This window comes from Semicossyphus pulcher, unplaced genomic scaffold (genome assembly GCF_022749685.1).
Source record: "Semicossyphus pulcher isolate SPU_LCO1_2020_fin unplaced genomic scaffold, fSemPul1.0.p SCAF_15, whole genome shotgun sequence".
Taxonomy (NCBI): Eukaryota; Metazoa; Chordata; class Actinopteri; order Labriformes; family Labridae; genus Semicossyphus; species Semicossyphus pulcher.
In genome coordinates this window covers 10,542,220-10,560,912 of record NW_027211659.1, presented here as the reverse complement: position 1 = coordinate 10,560,912, position 18,693 = coordinate 10,542,220, and the positions used below count along the sequence as shown (strand labels likewise).

The window sequence follows — 18,693 nt, the reverse complement described above, 5'->3', positions numbered from 1 at the left end:
AGGCCCCGGCTCAGTCCCGCTCACTCCTCCACTCCTTCTTTTTTTTTGTTGGGGGTTGTGCAGAGCAGACCTTCATTTAGAAAGATGATTCATTTGTCAGAATGTAGGATGTCTCTGTTCGCCTCGTGCCTCTCCTCCCCATCTGCTTTTCCCCTCTCTGTTTCCCTAAATGTTAACCACTCCTGGCTAAATGAGCGCCTGGCATTTGGAGCTCCTCTCTCTCAAAGAAGAAGCTGGATAAAGGCGAGTGTGTGTAATGAGGTGTGCGCAAACACAGCATCTGACCAGATTCATTATTGAGAGACTTTAAATAGTGCTTCCAAAGGGTACCTGCTCAATATGTATGAGCCGCCTCCCCAGCATTACGTGTGAACATACATGTGCGTGTGCAAGTCCTCGCATGACTGCGCCTGCAAACGTGTTCCTGTGAGAGCTGTCGTATGCTTACCGTGCATGTATACAGCGACCACCTCGCCCCTGACACAAAGGCAGCGCTGTTCCTCCTGCTTCTCCTGATGCTCCATTACACCGCCGCCTTATATCAGAGGAAGGACGTGCGTGCGTGCTGCACATAAGAAAGTCTGACGCTCCTCATTAAATTATTGTGGAACTTCAAAAGCGGAGAGGAAAAACTAGCATCAGAAGTAGCGCCCTTGATCCAACATCCATGCATCTTAGATCAGCAGAAGCTAAAAGCTGGAAGTAGATGAAACAGAAGCGAACGCCGCTCAGACGCAGACAGGCGGTCAGCAGGACGTCAAACGAGCGAGCCGCCTATAGCCCAGCCCGGATCTACTTCCTGTTTCCAGATTGCATTAGGCAGCACACTGCCTGTGTTCAAATCCCCCACGGGTCGTATCAGAGGCGCACACATCCAATATTTTTATGTTCATTGTGAGGGCAGCAGTTTGGTTTGAATTACCCACAGCAGGCTTCATGCTGAGAACAGCTAACTGCACACGCAGGAGCACAAGCATGTACAGACGAGCGTGCAGCACATGGACACACACTGCGAGGGAGGCGGGGTTACCTCCCCAGAGCAAAAGTGTAATTATCTTATGCTGGAACACAATTCAATATTAGCCCTCACAGCAGAGGGAATCCACACGCGCACAAAAAAGCATAAACACACGGCGTACAGTTCCACATACAGTGGCGGTGATATTAGATTCCACCTGATTGAGTTTTCTCTTCGTCTGTTTCTGAAATGCAATAATGGCAAACACATGTTCAGCATGGCAGATCACCAGGGAAGCCTCAGCCTCTACGACACAATCTAATATCATCGACTCATAACTCAAACTACACACAAAAACACACTCTTCATCATCTCTCCAGCACACACACACACACACACAGAAAAAACTAATTATGCTGAATCTTCCCCTAATGGAACCGGAGTTTAGATTAATGATGGTTTTGGGAGTTCAATACGTTTTTTTCTCATCATCGGAGTGTGTGCGTGTGCACATTGAGCGCGCGTGTGTCTGGCATGAGGAGTGGGATATTAAGACCGTCTGGTTATTGGCTGAGCTGGAATGATGATGGTGATGATGGAGGGGAAAAGGGGGGGTGTCCCACTTAGAGTTTCAGCTCATCTCTCGTCGCACACCTACGCTCGCCCGGCTACCTTTCGCTCACATGATCAAACATCACGACGCAGGAATAGATGTTGCTTATTCTTATCCTCGCTCTTGTTTTTGCGCTTTGAGTTAGAGGATATATGCCTCCTACTTTCCCGCTTAATCTGGTCCCTCCTCGTGTGCCCGCTCTGTCTCTCCGTCTGATAGCTCTTGAGGGTGTCTTCCCATTTAATTTGGGCTGGCACTAGCAGATGCTGCATGTGCTCTCCTTTCATGCCAGCGAAGTACTTGCCACCCAGCCGTTATTGATAGCAGTGGCAGCGCTGCGGTGATGGGAGATTCCTGCTTATCAGGGCATGGATAGGAGCTGTCTATCTTCATTAAGGCCCAGCCGATCACCCTCACGTCCTCCTTTCTCTCTCTCTCGCTCCATCTTTGCTCTTTCCGCATTTTGTTCTCACTCTCCCCATAAGTCTCTCTTAATGTCTTCTTTCCCCTTCACTCTCACTTAGCTGCGTGTTCCTCCCCCCCTCCCCGCACGCCCCCAGCTTCTCCTCCACTCTTGTGATTTTTCAATATTTTATAATTCCCTGCTTCCCTCCTCCTCCTCGTCCTCATAATTCTCTCCATTATGTTTACATTTTTCTTCAAACGGCTCCTTCACCATTGTCAGCATTTCATAAATAATTAGGATATTGCGGCTCTGCTCGTTCGCACACAATAGCCGCTTTATCACAGCGCTGTTGTTGTTGTTGTTGTTGGTGTTGGGGTTGCACATGTTTCCTGTGCCCTGTTTTAGGATACAGTTCGGGTTTGCCTACAAGCTCACCTGAGGCTGCAATCTGTGCATGGGCTGCCTGCAGACGTGTGAAGAGTACTGAAATATTCTACTCAAGTAAAAGTAAAAAGTAGCTCACGTAAAAAGTTCTTAAAATAAACTACTTAGTTACTTTCACACCCTGCTGATTTTTATAATCAACAACATTTGCCAAAGTGACCTCACACATGCATCCTATGCAAATTAACTTTGTTATTTTCAAACCTGGGCCCCATGTTTACATGTTTTGGCTTCAAAATGAGAACAGCTGGACCTTTTGTCAAAGAGTGAAACCCTTTGTTTAACCAGAAACAGCAGTTATATAGCTCTCTTTAAAGCCACCAGACTCCATTCACAAAAACAGTAATTTTACCTCACAGAACACGGGGGCGTTGCTGATGGTCTACCGCTGCCTCGATCAGTTTGTTTGTTTGTTTTGTTGTGTGGTGTTTTAAATGGTTAGTTTATTTCCGAACTAGCGTGTGTTACGATGTGGAACGAGGCAGCGGTAGACCAGCACGTCCCCTACTCTGCGAGGTAAAATTACTATTTTTGTTAATGGAGTCTGGTGGCTTTGAAAAGGGCGCTCTAACGGCTGTTTGTGGTCAAACAAAAAACTTTCACTTCGTGTCAAAGGTGGTGTTTCCTCCGAACTCTCTTCAGTCTCATTCATGGTTCACTCACGTGATGTGTCGGGTTAGAAGTTGCAGCCCAGCTCTCCTTCTTCGCTTCGTCGTCAGTGTAAATCAACCGGCACCGCTGTTTTGAGGCGATGCATGACACTTTAATCTGATTGGCCTGTTTTTGATGCGATGCATTTGATTGGTGTCTGGTCAAGGTCAGTTTTCTTTGTAGTTCACATTATCCTTAGATTAATATTTTACTCAGTAGCAGACTGATGTACAAATGTAGCAAATTACATAATTACTTAATTGAAAACATACTTAAAGGGCCAGTTTGTCGATTTTCAACCTCAGTCCTAACCTCAGACCTTCGCCAGAGGCCAGGGAGCTTGCTAAACTACACTTCCTCAGTCTAGGACGCCGTCTCCGATGTCATGTGTCGTTCAAAATCGTCAGGTTTGAAATGTAGACTGCAGACCCGACTATTTTTTAGACGATCCACCGGTATATTCTCGTCGTATTTCGGATTCTGTACCGCTGAGAAACAGTAGTATTTCACTCCAGCGTCTCTCACTGGGCCGTTCCTTTCAGAGGGAGGGGCGCAATGCATGCTGGGTGTTGTAGGAATGTAGAATGGGCGAAACCACAAGCTGTTTGTACGACTTTCTCCACAGCTATGACGCCAATTTCAAATATTGCTTCTGTTGATTACAGAGAACCAGCTTTGACTGACAGCGGCTTTTTCCAGGGGAGAACTGCTCCTTTAAGTAAAATTGCTGACTCAAACAAGAATACGAAAAAGCTACTCAATTACACTAACGTGATTATTGTAATTCGTTACTTCCACCTCTGGCTGCCTGTGTGTCTGCAACACAACCTGCCTCTCCTGCGGTGTACACAATGCACACACAAATAATACGAGTGCACGCGCCGTCGGAACACGCGGGGTCACGCTGGGTGATGAACGAGGAGCCTCCGAGGGGTGCACTGAGACAGAAAATAATTTCACAAAGATTCTTGATTAATCGCGCCGCTGTCCGACATTCAAGGTCACACTCCTTCCTCCCTGTGTCTTCTCCCTCACGAAGACTTCTCCACACAAGAACACGCACGCACATTCTTCTGTCAAATCCAATCAAATCCGGGCCTCATTTCCTCGTTCGGCCCAATCTGCAGCCACAATGAGATTCCCTGTGTTGTGTCTCTGCGTCTGTCTGTCTTAAGCACCTGTGTGTGTGCGCGCATGTGTGTCCCGCTGCTGCTGTAATTGAAGTCGTAAGTCAGAGCTAGCTACAGTGGTGCTGCTCCCCATGTAAATCAGGGGCTAATAGTAGGAGCAGAGCCGGAGGAGGCTCAGCAGTGCCGCCTCCTGAATACATAGATGCACACACACACCAGCCTCTGGCCTGCGCTCGTGAACGACCACTGTTCTCTGAGTTTTAATGAGCATAATGTGTTTTATGCTTATTGGCAGACCCTCGTTCCAACACACACACAGGCGCCCGCTTCAAATCTGATATGTCTTTATGCTCACTCTGTGCCAGCGTCTTTTTTGGGCCATTAATCTCCCAGAGTTCCCCTGCCCTGACCCCCCCCTGTCTCACCCCCCTCCCCTCTCTCTTGTGCATCCCGTCGGGGCAGCCTGCGTCCAGCAATCACTCTCTCTGACAGGCAGGCAGGAAGAGGGACGAGGGGAAAGTGCCGTGAGTGCATCAGTGTGTTCATAGTGATGGCAGAGAATAGGAGTTATATTTGTGGAGGTTGCATGTGTGTGTGGCGTCGTCAAGGCTGCGCAGATCCTCGTAATTAGCCTGTTCTTAATGATATTAAAAAGGGAGTTGCAAAGGGGAGGAATGAGGAGTGGTAATATCCCTCTGACACAATGGGATCACAGATACATCACAGTCATTAGCATAGAAATTAGGCTCCCTCTTCGGCAGAGGAGCCACTTTTCAGTCAGGGGAACCCCATCCTTCATTGCCTCCGACGAGCAGCCGGCTCTGATCTACGTCCCCCGTGACAGAGGGTCCAGCCGGGGCCTGGATGCGCAGCGACTTGTGTGTGTGTGTGTGTGTGTTTGTGTGTGTACTGTAGCTGCAGATGTTTGCCAAGAATCAGCGAGCCAGAAGTGAGCTGTTCTGCAGGGGGGATCGGGGCGTGCCTAAAGCCTCCGGTCCTGACACGCTCGGGGTCCTGGGCCGTTGGATTAGCCCAGGGCCGTGCTAATGCTAACGCTAAAGGCGGAGCAGGCAGCCTTTAAGACTATAAGTCCTCTGGAGTGGAGCTTGAGAGACTGCCTGCTGCTTTTCCCGAAATCCCCCCAGGAGCATGTCCTCACTTTCTGTCTTTTACATCTCTCTCATCTTCTCCAGGCGCTCTCTCTCTCTCTCTTTCCCTCCCTCCCTGCGCACGCTCACTCTCTCTCACTCCCCCGCTCTCTGTTGGTAGGTGCCGTATTGGTGATATATCCTTTAACTCCTCTACCTTTCTTCCTTAAAAAAACCCTGTCCCCCTCTTTTTCTCTGTCTATCTTTCTACTTTTATTCATCCCTCTCATCTCTTTATGTCTCTTTTTTTGTCCTGTTACTTGCCCACTCTGGCCTCATTCAAATAAGTGGACGCATTACATCTACGGCCTGGTGGACGGGTTGTCAGCTCAGCGGTCATTAAGCACATATTAGGCGATATTTAAAAAGCACCAAAACGTACCAGCGCCGCCGCTGCTCGCACTTCATTTAGGCCTCATTCATATTCATGAAACCCACAGGTGAGGCTGCTGAATATTCATGTCGGCGTCGGGTGATTAGTGTGATCAAGAGCTGGGAGATGATGGCAACACAGGAGAGAAGAGAGAGGTTACGATTGGGCAAAACAAAGCTTGTGGTGAGGCAGACATTCTAACGTTTAAAGGCCGTCTTGTATTAACACGCTTCACCTGGAGCAGAAACACAGATGGAAAATGAATTTCCTCTGTAGCCAAAGAATAAAGGATGACACTCTTTGATTCACAATCGCAGGCTGTATTCTCCTCCTCTCAGCGCTCGGCCCGAGCCGCTTCCTACTTCCTTTGATGTTATCCTTAACATTTTTTTTGCACAAGCGCGTGTGTGCGCGAGCTGCGGTTGGTGTGTCTAACTTGTCACTGAAGCATCCTTTAGCTGCACTCTCCTCCTCTCCCCTCGGACCCGAAGTTGTTTTCATGCGCTTTTTTTCCTCCACAAACAGTTGCGTAGTAGTTCAGCTTTTCAGGGGCTTAGGGTGCACTTAACAATCTTCCTTCCTTATCAAAACTGGTGTTTGTAGCCTTTGTGTACTTACGTGTGTCCGCTGATAGATAAAAGAAAAACAGACTCGGGGCTCGGCAGTTTTTGTAGCTATTAAACGAGACAAATCGTGCGCACATGAGAAGGGGGCGAGACGAGGGTTCAATGGGCCAATTAGTGAATGTTTGCTGGGTGTGTGGCGTCATTAGAGTGCACGAGAACCGCCAAAATAAAAGCACAGCTGAGGAAGATGCTGGTTAAAGTACATACACAGCTATGTCTCCATATTATTGAGTAAGATACATAATGTAAGTAGGAACTCTTAAGTGAATTTTCTATAATGACGCCTCTCTAAATAAAAGCCTCTTTTTTTAATTGCTCTTTCTTGCTGAAACATAGATCGTTGAGGTCCTCCATTTTGCGCTGATAATGGAGACAGGGTTGCCCTGGAAACCACAGAGGCAAGTGAAAGGCTGTCATCTTTTTTGTGCCACAAAAATTCTAAATTAGGCGCGAGTGTTTATCTCCTACCTGATTATAAGGCAGCGCAGTTTCCCCCTCCTATTTCCCCTCAGAGGAAACAAACTGACCAAGAGGAGAAAAAAAAAGAGGAGATGAAGGTCGGTGAAAACAAAAGCCAGATTTGACTGGCATGTGGACTAATGCAGAGCAGCGAGAACAAGTGTTTCCAATTACGGGTTTGTCTTACTTTGCGGATGCACCCCTGAGGCTCATTACAGAAACACAGTAAAGAACATGTGATCGCTCTTAGAATAGGTATCGACACACAGGAACACAGAGCTGCTTTTACTGCACATACATGATGAGCCTAGTGAGCGATGTATGATTGGGTCTCTCCCCACAGAAAAGTGAATCTCGTCAATACCACGTTTAGAAAAACACTGCACGCTGTAAGAACATCGTATGGAGTTTTTTCTACTGCATGCGTCAGCAGATGCATTGATGTAACTGGGGTGGGATTGGCTGCGTGCTGCAGCTGCAGGAAGAAGCCTCCCTCTCGGCGGGAATGGACACTCGTCAGAGGACATGACAGGCCTGTCTGTGAAGAGGCTGTTCTCGGGGTTCTGGAGGGACTTTAAGGTTGTTTCGGGACATAAAACGACAATAACTCTTCCCTTTATTCCTCTCTGCCCATCGCTCTTCCATTTTATTAGTCTCTCCATCCCTGCTTGAGTGAGTTATAATAACTTGTAATAGCTCATGATGCGGCCTAATAAAGCTTGAATAATTAGCCTATTTTAGCTCTGAAAAGACTTTCCTGTAAACACTGATGTAAGGCAACAGGCTTTCGGCCCGCAGGGGTTTTTTTCTCTCCTGGCTGCAGATTTTAAACTTCAAATGTTAAGCGGCGGAGAATTGCTTTGTCCTGTGCCAATCCAATCCTGCATGGTTCCACTTCAGGAGGTTCAGAGGTAATTCTCCTGCAAAAAAAAAAAAAAAAGATTGCCAGGATTCCTCCGGGCTCGACAGTAATTCCGGATGGAGACATTTTTTGTCAGGCTTCCTACCAAGTCTCCAGTGGGAACTGAGGCAACGCTGATGACTAATTTGAGATGCTAGCTCGGGATGTCGCTGCACAAACATGGTGGACTGACGATTGCCTTGCAGACGTGCGTCTTCCCAACGCAACCCTACTATAAGTATAAGTGTAGTGCAAATATGCAGGATCAGAAATGGTGATCATTTGAGCAAGCACAGTAATCCATGGATGAGGTTCGAGGATTTCTGGGCAGATGGTTGAGACCCTAGGCAGTCAATCAGTCAGTCAGTCATGGCACAGCTAAGCAGGAGCAAGGAGGGTGCAGGAATATGGAGATGCAGGGCAAAATCCAAAGTAGAAACTTATAGTGGGTCAGTGAATCAGTCGGAGAACAAATTTTACAAACGATTATCGTTGAAATTGTTTGAGCCGTGGGGGGGCTGGAACCAATTCCAGCTGTCATTGGGCGAAAGGCGGGGTACACCCTGGATGGATAACTGTGTATATAGATGGACGACGCGTCTCCATCTGCTCTATTTATACGAAATTGAAGCCAAAATAGCTTGTGTGACGGGCGCTGCCATTTTGCGAAGTTGACATCATTTGGAGCCAGAGCTGTGCAGTAGAGATCAGCGGGTGGAGCCACTTCTGGTAACCAAAACACACACTTAAAAAACAGTCGGTGTATTTAACAGAACAGCTTCTTGTGTTGGTCTGAAGCAGACGTTCACAGATATGGAAACTTCAATGACTGTAGTGATTGTTTTAGTCACGTCTCCTCTCACCGTTCGTCCTCCACTCTGCTAATCAGGAACAGATCGGCTGCAGGAGCCGTATTTGTCAACAGAGCTGTCAATCATCCTTTTTAAAGCATCAAATAACTCATTAAAACTAAACTTGTCAGAAAAATGAAGACTTGGACGTAAATCAGCACGATAAGAACTAACTATAATGACAGAAACCATGTTTGAGAAACATTTATTTGGCGTGTATTTTGATTTTATAGTTTGACTCATGTCCCATCTGTTTACATGGAGGAGGCGGGCTTTATGACCTATACTGCAGCCAGTCAGCAGGGGGCGCCCGACATGTTTTGGCTTCACATCTTTTTATACAGTCTATTCCCTGGACTGATCAGCAGTCAATCACAGGGCTGACACATAGAGACAGACAACCTTTCACCCTCCCACTCACACCTACAAGTTTAGGGTCAACAGTGAACCTAACAAGCAAGTAAGGACTGTGTTAGGACTGCAGGGAGAACATGCTAACTCCATACAGAAAGGCTGACTTCTTTTGAACCGGGATTCGAACCAGGAACCTTCTAGCTGTGAGGCGTTGCGCTAACCACTGTGCCGCCCAAATACCTTCAATTGAGGACTTCAAACATATTTTTGTACGAAAGCCTCGTTTCCTTTTAGAAAAGTTGTAAGAGTGGAACAAACAAAAGCAGCAGAAAATATGCAGTCAAAAAAACGTTCTGTGCCGTTCTACATAAAACAGTGTCCCGTGTTCTCATTGGCCGTCACGTGCCTTTTAAAATCACCTGATTTACGTGTAATTTTGACAGATCTCACACACATCAGCTCTCTGATCCAAAAATAGCGAGTTCCACTCAAATGGCGAAACAGCACTCTGCAGTTGCATGTCGACTGCTGAGATCAATTAAGGGAATTTGTTTCCCCAATATGGGCTCAGCCAACAAACAGCTCTTGGCTCTCTGTCAGCGTGTCAACACTGGAAAGTGCCACCAATCAAACCGTTATTGTTCAGGTTGTTGCTGATAGGGATGGTGTGCGCTGGATCTGTCAGTTCCAGTCAAATTTTTCATTTTATTCAAGCTGTGGGCTGTTTGTTTGGGCGCAAGTAAATCCTCCTGTGATAATGGTTTCCTGGGAAAAAATCTCCAATATCTGTTAACGCTCGGTCGTGTCTTTGCAGAGTCGTTTCTTAGAGTGTTGAATGCAGGATACGGCCGCTCTAATGGCATGAAAAGTGAACTAATCCTCCCCCCCCAGCGTTTTGCAGCAGGGCCATGGTCGCAGTCACACCTGATGTACCTGCAGCTAATCCTATCCCAACACCGATGTCCCTGTAACCGAATCCTGTCACAGCACTCAGAGCAGCTTCAGCTCCTTCCTGACATCTCCGTCACACTTCTCCAGCATCTCCTCCCTCTTCTGTCTGCTGTTTGATTCTATGAATGTGTGTCTTTCCTTCTGTTTCTTTCTGACTCTTTGCCCGTTTGTCTTGTATCTTACCTAATTATATCCAAAGCCCTGCTTTACAATCCACCGCCCTCTCCCTCACCCTTGCCTCTTCTTCTGTTCTGCACCGTATCTTACATTTCTGCATTGATTCCAACAGACACCCCATACTCTCTGCTTTGATTTTCCTGACATCCTCTCCTCCTTTTCCTTCCCAGCGTGCTTCTTTCTTTCTCTTTGTCACCTGCTTTACCCGCCTACGCACCTCTATCTTTTCCTGCCCTGCTGCCACCAGAAATAAACCCAGCTACAGGTCGTCTGTCACAAAACAGAAATTGCATTGTGTACCTGTCACTGGCGCTCACATTTCCCCGCACCCAAAGGAATGACTGTCTTCTCTTTTCCTTCCCTCCTCTCTTTCCTGATTTCTTTCTCAGAGAGCAAGCTGCGAGTGCAGAAGACCAACCAGTCTCAGGTTTACCTGGAGGACAGTCGAGTCAGGATCAATTGCTCCATCGCCTCGCAGACCAGCAAGGACTCCCAGCATGCTGTGCTTTGGTATGTGAGGCGAGCGACCGGATCTGAGGCAGACGAGCTCCTGCTGAGGATCGAAAGATCGGGGGCCTTTGAGTACGGCGCCTACGCAGACGAGGAGAGACTGCGGCGCAGAGTGCAGGCGGAGAGGCTTTCACCTCGCCTCTATGTGCTGACGCTGAACAGGGCGGAAAACAGCGACTCTGGGACGTATTACTGCCTTGTGGAGGAGTGGCTGAGCGACCCAGATGGAGCCTGGTATCGACTCTCCCGGGAGTCCTCGGGGTTCACGCAGGTTCTCGTCAGACAGCCAGGTGAGCAAAGGTCAAAGCTGCTGTTTCCTGTAACAAAATGCTTATTTATTCTCTCTGCAGGAAGCTGCCACTTTAGCCCCTCATGCTGCCCCCGTTATACACCAGTTAAACAAACCGAACCCTGATCCAAATAGCACAGATAGCACTCCCACATGATCTGCTAAAGGCCTGAAGGCCGTCTCGCTCTCATGACCTTACACCGGCCCGGAGCAGCGTCAGGTGGCAGGAAATGGGTTGAATTAGTGCCACCTGTCATACGCAACGCCAGAGGGCAGAGCCGGGGAATCCAATCCTCTTGTCCAGTACTCAAAAACTTCCAAAGCGCTCAAAACGACCGGGCACCGTCTGCCACCCAAACTCTGATATCCCACCTCGGGACAGTTTCCTTAAGTACCCTCCATTTCAAATCTCCTCGACTGAATTCCCCCCCAGACCTCCGCTACAGTAAAACTAATCCCAAAGGCCATTTCCAAATAAATAAAAACAACCCGTCCGTCCTTTACATTCCTTTAGTTTGTATAAATCCACTCCACACACCAGCTGAAGGTGACTTCTTCTTTCAGACATCTCTGAGAGCAGGTGCCCTGATTATCATGCAGAGTGATGTCCCCGATATGGCACCTGCCCAACTCGAACGTGAGGATCAAACTGTCTGGTCATCAGCCAGAAGGGCAAGGAAAACGTTTGTACTCTGTGTAGCCGGGTACCTGACACAGCTCAAACAATTAAATGAGCTACAAAACGCATACAAAGTGAGAAATCTGTCTTTTTTTGTGCGGGGTGTTGATTCGTTTCACACTTAAGTTTCACCTTTGATTCAAACACATTCGTGTACGCCCTCCGGGAGCTTTGTTATATATAGTTAATGGGTTTTTACTTTTAATGATACAAAAACATCTACATATAATGAATAGAATATGCTGTACAAACATCATGGATATTCATTAAGCTGCTAAAAAATGCATCCACCCAGGAAGTCATCCAGAACTGCTCCTGTGGGGAGGAAAAGATGAGGGGAGACGTGTGCCAGCTCGCGCCTTTTTCCCCCTGTTCTCCTGCTGTCATTCCCGCTTCTCATTTTGCTTTAACAAGAAGAGCGATCCAAACGGAGTGTGAGAGGAGAACGAGCCGGCCAGCTCCTAACTGCCCAGTTTTTGTGTTTTTTTTACCCGCAGCAGAACTGGGTCATTGTACCAGCCCTTAAGGACTGTAACACTCCCAGACAAACAGTAGCCCCGGGGTAGCCATGCTGGGAAGCTGAAACACTGGTGATAGCTGTGGGCAGCACCGTGGGAGCTGTTTATTTTTGCCCTTTGTTTGCATATTTGGAAAGTTTGTTATCCCTGTTTTTTCAGAATCATCGACAGTTTTGTTGTGTTATTTGAAGTTCTAATGAAGGCTGAGGGTTTATTTAGATTATTTAATCATGCTGATTATTTACTCGATCGTTTTGTGCATGAAATGTCAGAATAGGGAAAATTGCCTGATGAATTTCCCGAAGGCCAAGCTGACGTCTTCCAATTGCTTGTTTTGTCTGATCAACAGTGTAGAACACAAAGATATTGTGATCGCTCAAATGCCAGACAAAGAAAGTCAGAAATCCCAAATCACATTTGAAAAGCTTGAACCAGAAAATATTTGGTGTTTTTGCTTCACAAATGATGCAACTAATTAATGAAAATTAATGCCAAATCTGTTTTCATAGATCAACTAATCCACAAATAAACAAAATCATCTGAGCTCAAGTTAAAAAATGCAACTAAACCCCTAAAAAGAAATCAATCAACAATACACTTTCATACATAACCGCTGTCTCTCTTTCTGCTCCTGGATTTCTGCAGAGGTTCGACTGCAGGTGGAGGAATCGGAGGCAAACGTCACAGTAGAAGAATCCAGCTCCATCCGATTGGGCTGCAGCATCCCTTCCCAGTCTTCCCGGGACTCCCGCTTCTCCGTCTCCTGGTACGTGGAGCGCTCCGACGACGATGACGACGACGACGACGATGAGGACGATGTGGGCCAGCCAGGTGACGAAGAGAGAGACCCCGAATGCGTGTTCTCCATCGGCCACGACGCCGTCTTCGGAAACGGAAACTGCAGCCCCAGAGAGGACGCGGGGCCGAATTCGCGGCTGCAGTTTGGGAGGATGACCTCGGACCAGTACAGCCTGACCATCCAGGGGGCGCGGCCGACAGACGCGGGGCGATACTACTGCCATGTAGAGGAGTGGTTACTTAACCCCCGCAATGCGTGGTACCGCCTGGCCACTAACAACTCTGGGTTCACCATCGTCAATGTGCTGCAACAAGGTTAGTCCTTAATTAACTACACTATTATCACTGGCTGTGTTCTTATATCATACTGCCAATTTAAGACCAGAGAGGCTCTTAACAGTTAGCAAAAGATGGATTCAACTGCTGCTAATACCAATCCTTATATGTCCTCTGTGTTACATTACTGTCCATGTAATAATGTTTCAGGCCTACTAAATGGCTCTCTGTACTCTTTATATGTCATCCCTGCTCTGGATGATCTGGCCTCCCCACTTATTTTGAAGACAGGAACAAGCAGAGAGAGAGGTCGCCTCTCGCTGATTAGCTTTTAAACCCGACAGATATATCAGTCGACTGATATTATCAGCCGATATGGGCCTTTTATGTTTTCTGTCATGTAAACTTTTTTTACAGAACATATGTAGAAATAAATGCTTGATTTAAGATTGGTGTCGTCATGTAGTTTCTCAAGCAGAGCGAGCTCCGACTCCACAGTCTACAATCCTCTCAGCAATGTCTGCAGCACATGTAGCAGAGCATCACAACCAATCAGACAGTGGTGAACAATAGCACGAAAGAAAGAAGCCTATGCAAAGTGCATTCTGATATCAGTGAAAAATGGTGCCCTACCCATGTAGAAAAAGTGTATTTTCATTCCATCCAAAAGATTCACTATATTGGCAGCAATATCGGTAATCGGGTAATTAATAGAGATAGACCGATATGGTTTTTTCAGGGCCGATACCGATTATTAGTAGTCAAGGAGGCCGATAACCGATATTTGAAGCCGATATTCATTTGCAGTAAAAGTGAAAATATTGGCGTCAAAATTTTGAATAATACAAACTCCAACACTTAACTTTAAATGCCTTTAAGCATATGCATCAGAGCCAAAATAACCCAGTTTTAAATTGATTTAAAAAAAATTTTTTTAAAAAAGGCCAATGCCGATATGCGTCAAAATGCCGAATATCGGCGCCGATAATCGGCCGGGCCGATAATCGGTCTATCCCTAGTAATTAATATCGTTAATTAACAGAGTGAAAACATTGAATTTCCCCACAGGGATTAAAAAAGTATACCTTCCTCCTTCTTCTTCTTCTTCTTCTTCTTCGGTCAAATTTCCCACAGTGAAATTGGTATCTGTATCGGCCTCCAAAATCCAATATCAGTCAGGCTCTAGTAGACGGCAGTTTTTGGATCTAACTTTGCATATATTTTCTAAAAGTCTGTATCTCTCTTCAGGACCTTATTAGGGAAGGCTTTTTGAAGGACTTTTCTTGCATCAGTGAAAACTCTGATTGCTTTATTCTGTCCACAGTTTCCACTCTCCAGTCTGTCGTCTGCTCCAACGACGCCCTCTTCTACTTCGTCTTCTTCTACCCCTTCCCCATCTTCGGCATCCTCCTCATCGCCCTGCTGCTCGTGCGCTACAAGAGCCGCAACAACAGCAAGAGCCAAGAAGGCAAGAACGGCGCCCCCCTCCTGTGGATTAAAGAACCGCACCTCAGTTACTCTCCCACCTGTCTGGACCCGCCTGCGCTCAGCCTGCACCCCGGCTCGGTCGACTAAGCGAAGGCCCTACCTCTGCCTCGCGCGCGTCGCGGATCCAGCCAACACAATGCCAGGGAGCAGATCTGGACTCCACCTTCAGACTTTACTGTCGTTCACTGCTGTGTTGAATTAGTTGATCAGTTTAAAATTCCTACCCTGGTCGCTGCCTGTTTTATGTTTCAAATGTGTGTGCGTTTGGGTGTGTGTGTGGACTAGAGTGAATGTGCCATGTTAGCACTGTAAGTGAGCGAGTGTGATTTTAGAGGCCAGAGAGCTTCATGATCCTCTCTCCTTTTTGTTTTCTGTGAGACTCATAGCTGCATTATTTGTTTTTATTACTCTGAATATCTGTCTATTTTTCAAAAGAAGAAAAAAAACTGCGCACATGAGATCATCGGCCGATCCGGGAAGAACATTTAAGAGAGGGAACTCTATAATCGACTCCGGCACCGAGTGGATGCCAAAAAAACTCTCCGCACTGATCCAAGAGCAGCCGCAGCCTGGCCCACTATGTTGGTTGCCATAGTGATTCTCTGCGCCCACTGACTCCGTAGCTGATGACTTGGTTGCCAGCCTGCACAGAGACAAAGGCAAGGACACACAAGTCTGTGTCCTAAAGTGAGGATGTGTGTGTGTTTGTGTGTGTGTTGGCCCACCTGCCTCCACAATGAATTTGCCTTGGCAGACAGAAACAGGTCCTCGTGTGCCACTTAAACACTGCCAGACACTCTGGCCTTAGTGAGAGACCGCTCCTCCTCCTCCTCTCCTCCTCCTCCTCTCCTCCTCCTCCTCTCTGAAAGGAGATGGCGAGAGGAAGAGACGGAGGAGTGTCCCTGATGATGGAGGATAAATGAACAGTGCTCTCCTGCTGAAGTTATACGTACTTTCACATTAGGGACTTTTCTTTTTCAGTGCCAAGATTTCCACGCTGTCCTCCGCCGCCACTATTTGAAGTTTTAAAGAGACGGGGGAAGCTGATTGGTTTGGAGGCAGATTGTAAATATGTCTGCTTACCTCCTGCTGTGGCTTTATGGGCCTTGTGGGCAAAAGGGCAATTTCACATGCAGTCATGTTGAATCAGTCGGATTGTCCTGCTTAAAACACCCAGCGGGGGGTGTTGACTGAAATTAAATTCTTGCACATTACTTTAAGTTACTCCGTCCTGTCTTTAAAAGATATCAGAAGCTCTAAAGATGCACATAAATTTAAAGAATGACTTGTTAAGAGCCCCACTGAGGATTAAAAATGTGTCGACGTGTTGTGAAACATTCTCAAAATGTTACCTGCACATGATGAGAAGACAAAATTAATGGGTGCGGGCACATGTTTGACTTTTGTGTTTATTTTAAAGATTTTTCTATTTATTGTTTTATACTACTTTGCATAGCTTTGTAAGATTTTCTTTTGCTTTGAAATTCTCTAAGAACTGTCCTGCTTGTGTTGCCAGGCAACTGCACCAAGCAGATACTGTCAATAGCCTGTGTGTTGGCAATGTGGTAGATGTAGAAATGCTAGATTTTGTCCTGCGCACTGCAGTCTGTAGCATTTCATACCAGATTGTCAAGTTTGGTCAGTGTCAAAACACTGTATATCTATACCTATAATGGAAATTACTGTGGCTTTAATTGTACAATAGATGAACAGACAAGTCACAAAAATCAATTCACTTAATGCTTTTCGCTTGAGTCGCATTTATTTAGTGAAATGTGATGTAACACCAACGTAGGATGTTTGATCACAGACAGCCGGAGCTGAACTGTTAAAAACGTCTTGTAATCATGGATCCTGAAGGCGTCGTCCTCGGCTCCCCTGCTAGAAGGCAGAAGGGTTTGAAAACCTGCGTCACCTTCGCTGAAGCCACAAGAGGTGTGAAACCTTCTACCTGACCCGGGCCTAACCCTTTTCACTGCCAGACTGAACATGAACACTCTCGATAAACTTGACATCGCTGTCTCAATCGTGTCAACATGTATATTGCATGACAATACCGCAGGAGGAATTTTGATGTTTTGTAAAACTTTGAACTCTTTGAGCATTGTGTTTGTGTGACAGAGCAGTGCCCAAACTCCCCGACTTCCTGAGCCAAGAGTCAACACGAAGCCCCGCCCCCACCCCCATCCCCCGCCCTGGTCATTTTCAATATTTGACTGCCACCTCCAGTTCCCCCCCGTGAGCCTGTGAAGTAATCTATTTCAAGAATGGATGTTGTGGAGATTGTGTTTGATATTATTGCTCATATATGTCTTTTTAATGCTTTGCTTTTATGCAGCACTTCATTAAACAGATTTATGTCAAAAAGTACGTAGCTGATACTGACACGACCCACCAAGGTGTTAACCTCCTTCACTGTTTTTTAAGGTAACCAATCCTATTCAGTTTCACCACGCTAATCCAGGGGGGGGCAACGCTGGTGCTATTTAGTTAGAAGTGTGATGCATGTGCAGCAAGTGCAAGCACAACTTAATGGATCACTGTCTTGAAAGAAAAAGCCCACTGATTCTCACCGTCTATTCTGAAGCAGCACATCGAGTTGTACATATACTGAATATTGCAAGCTGACAAATAGTGAATGAGGCAACATTTTATAGCCAAGGCGTTCGTCAGGAAAACACCCATTTTCTTCCGCTTATGGGTTGGTCCGGTTGGGTCGCCATGGCAACAGGCTAAGAAAGTTCCTCTTGGGGGATCCTGAGGTGTTCCCTCCAGGGGGCTCTGGGTCTACCAGGGCGTCTGCTCCCAGTTGGACGTGCTCGGAAAACCTCCACAGGGAGGCAGTCTAGTCAGATGCCTGAACCACCTCAACTGGCTCCTTTTGATGCACCTACAATAAGAGGAACCTTTTGCGTTACCCATACGCCAAAAAAAGTACTCACCATAAGCCTGCAGGTAAACCGACGAGCTAAAACTAGCTTGAACCTATGCATGGTGTACAGTATGCAGTGCGTACAAATAGAAGTATCACTTCTGTGTACATGAGAGGAATGATTTTCGATCACACACAGGGTTGTTTGCCGAAAGATCTTGGTGGGTGAAATGTTGCCTCATTAAGTTGCAATATTCAGTGTTTGCACAGCCTCTCTTTTCCATTATAAACAGTCTTTAGCCTCCTGTTGCTATTTGATGTGATGCTAGTGCAAGTCAAAGGTGTTTAGATATCAAAACTGAAGGAGGTATCACTAAGAATAATTGATGGGTGATGCCTTTTTAAACGCTAATGCAGAGCTGATTTCAGTTTTTCACAAGCAAGATAAACCTGCAGGAGTTTGTCGGTTGAATGATTGCCTTCTACAGAATCGTGAACATTCCCAGAGACGCAGGTTGTGAAGACGGTTGCCATTGAACAGCTGCTTCAGCTTCGGCGTGTAAATCATCAAAATCCTCGATTTAATTTGTGCAGAATTAATTTCATCTCTCCAGACTTAAGGCAGGAAAGGCAGGGCTCGGTCGCGGTGCGTGTGACGTCAAGGCGCTGCCGTCATCATCGGAGCTGTACAGTCAAGACTTCAGCGATGGTGAAATAATATGACGACCATCCACAGCTGCCTCCTGAGAGTCCTTCTGACAGTGTTGTAGCTGGGTTGTGAGGGCTGCATGTTTTTTGGCTGTGTGCTGGCGCCAGATTTAGGTGTAAAATAGTTTGTGGTGATGTTTTCAGTTCAGCCAGTGATGCTTTATTTTCAGTGCTGTATTTTTATATGACCATGTTTTGTTTGTTTTTCTGTTCATTTCTTTTCTTTTGTTATTTTATCCAATAGTTGCCATAGTGACCATTAAAAAGGCACTTTGCTATTGTCAGTTAATTGCAATAAAATACATTCAGTGCATCTTCCTGTTTTGCTTCCAACCACATACATTTTGTAGTATTTGGAGATTATTAAAACAACATATTGATCCCGTTTCCTCAAAACAGCCATGTTTCTCTAAATACTTCCTTCATGCTTCCCAACCATTAAGTTATGCTTTAACCCGAGGTTAATGCCCTGCAGGCTGCACGGGCTTGTCGAGTCTGCACGGGATTTTTGAC

At 46.4% G+C, this 18,693-nt stretch overlaps 1 protein-coding gene across 1 annotated transcript in view; it reads left to right on the top strand.

Moving 5' to 3' along the window:
* The window catches only part of igsf3 (immunoglobulin superfamily, member 3), a 77,974-nt gene extending 59,481 nt beyond the window's left edge, over positions 1 to 18,493 (top strand). The window contains exons 7-9 of the mRNA XM_069663010.1: positions 10,432 to 10,842; positions 12,684 to 13,151; positions 14,437 to 18,493. Of these exons, the coding sequence (XP_069519111.1) occupies positions 10,432 to 10,842; positions 12,684 to 13,151; positions 14,437 to 14,687 (1,130 nt within the window). The 3' untranslated portion in view covers positions 14,688 to 18,493. The remainder of the gene's footprint in view (positions 1 to 10,431; positions 10,843 to 12,683; positions 13,152 to 14,436) is intronic.
* The last annotated feature ends 200 nt before the right edge of the window (positions 18,494 to 18,693 follow it).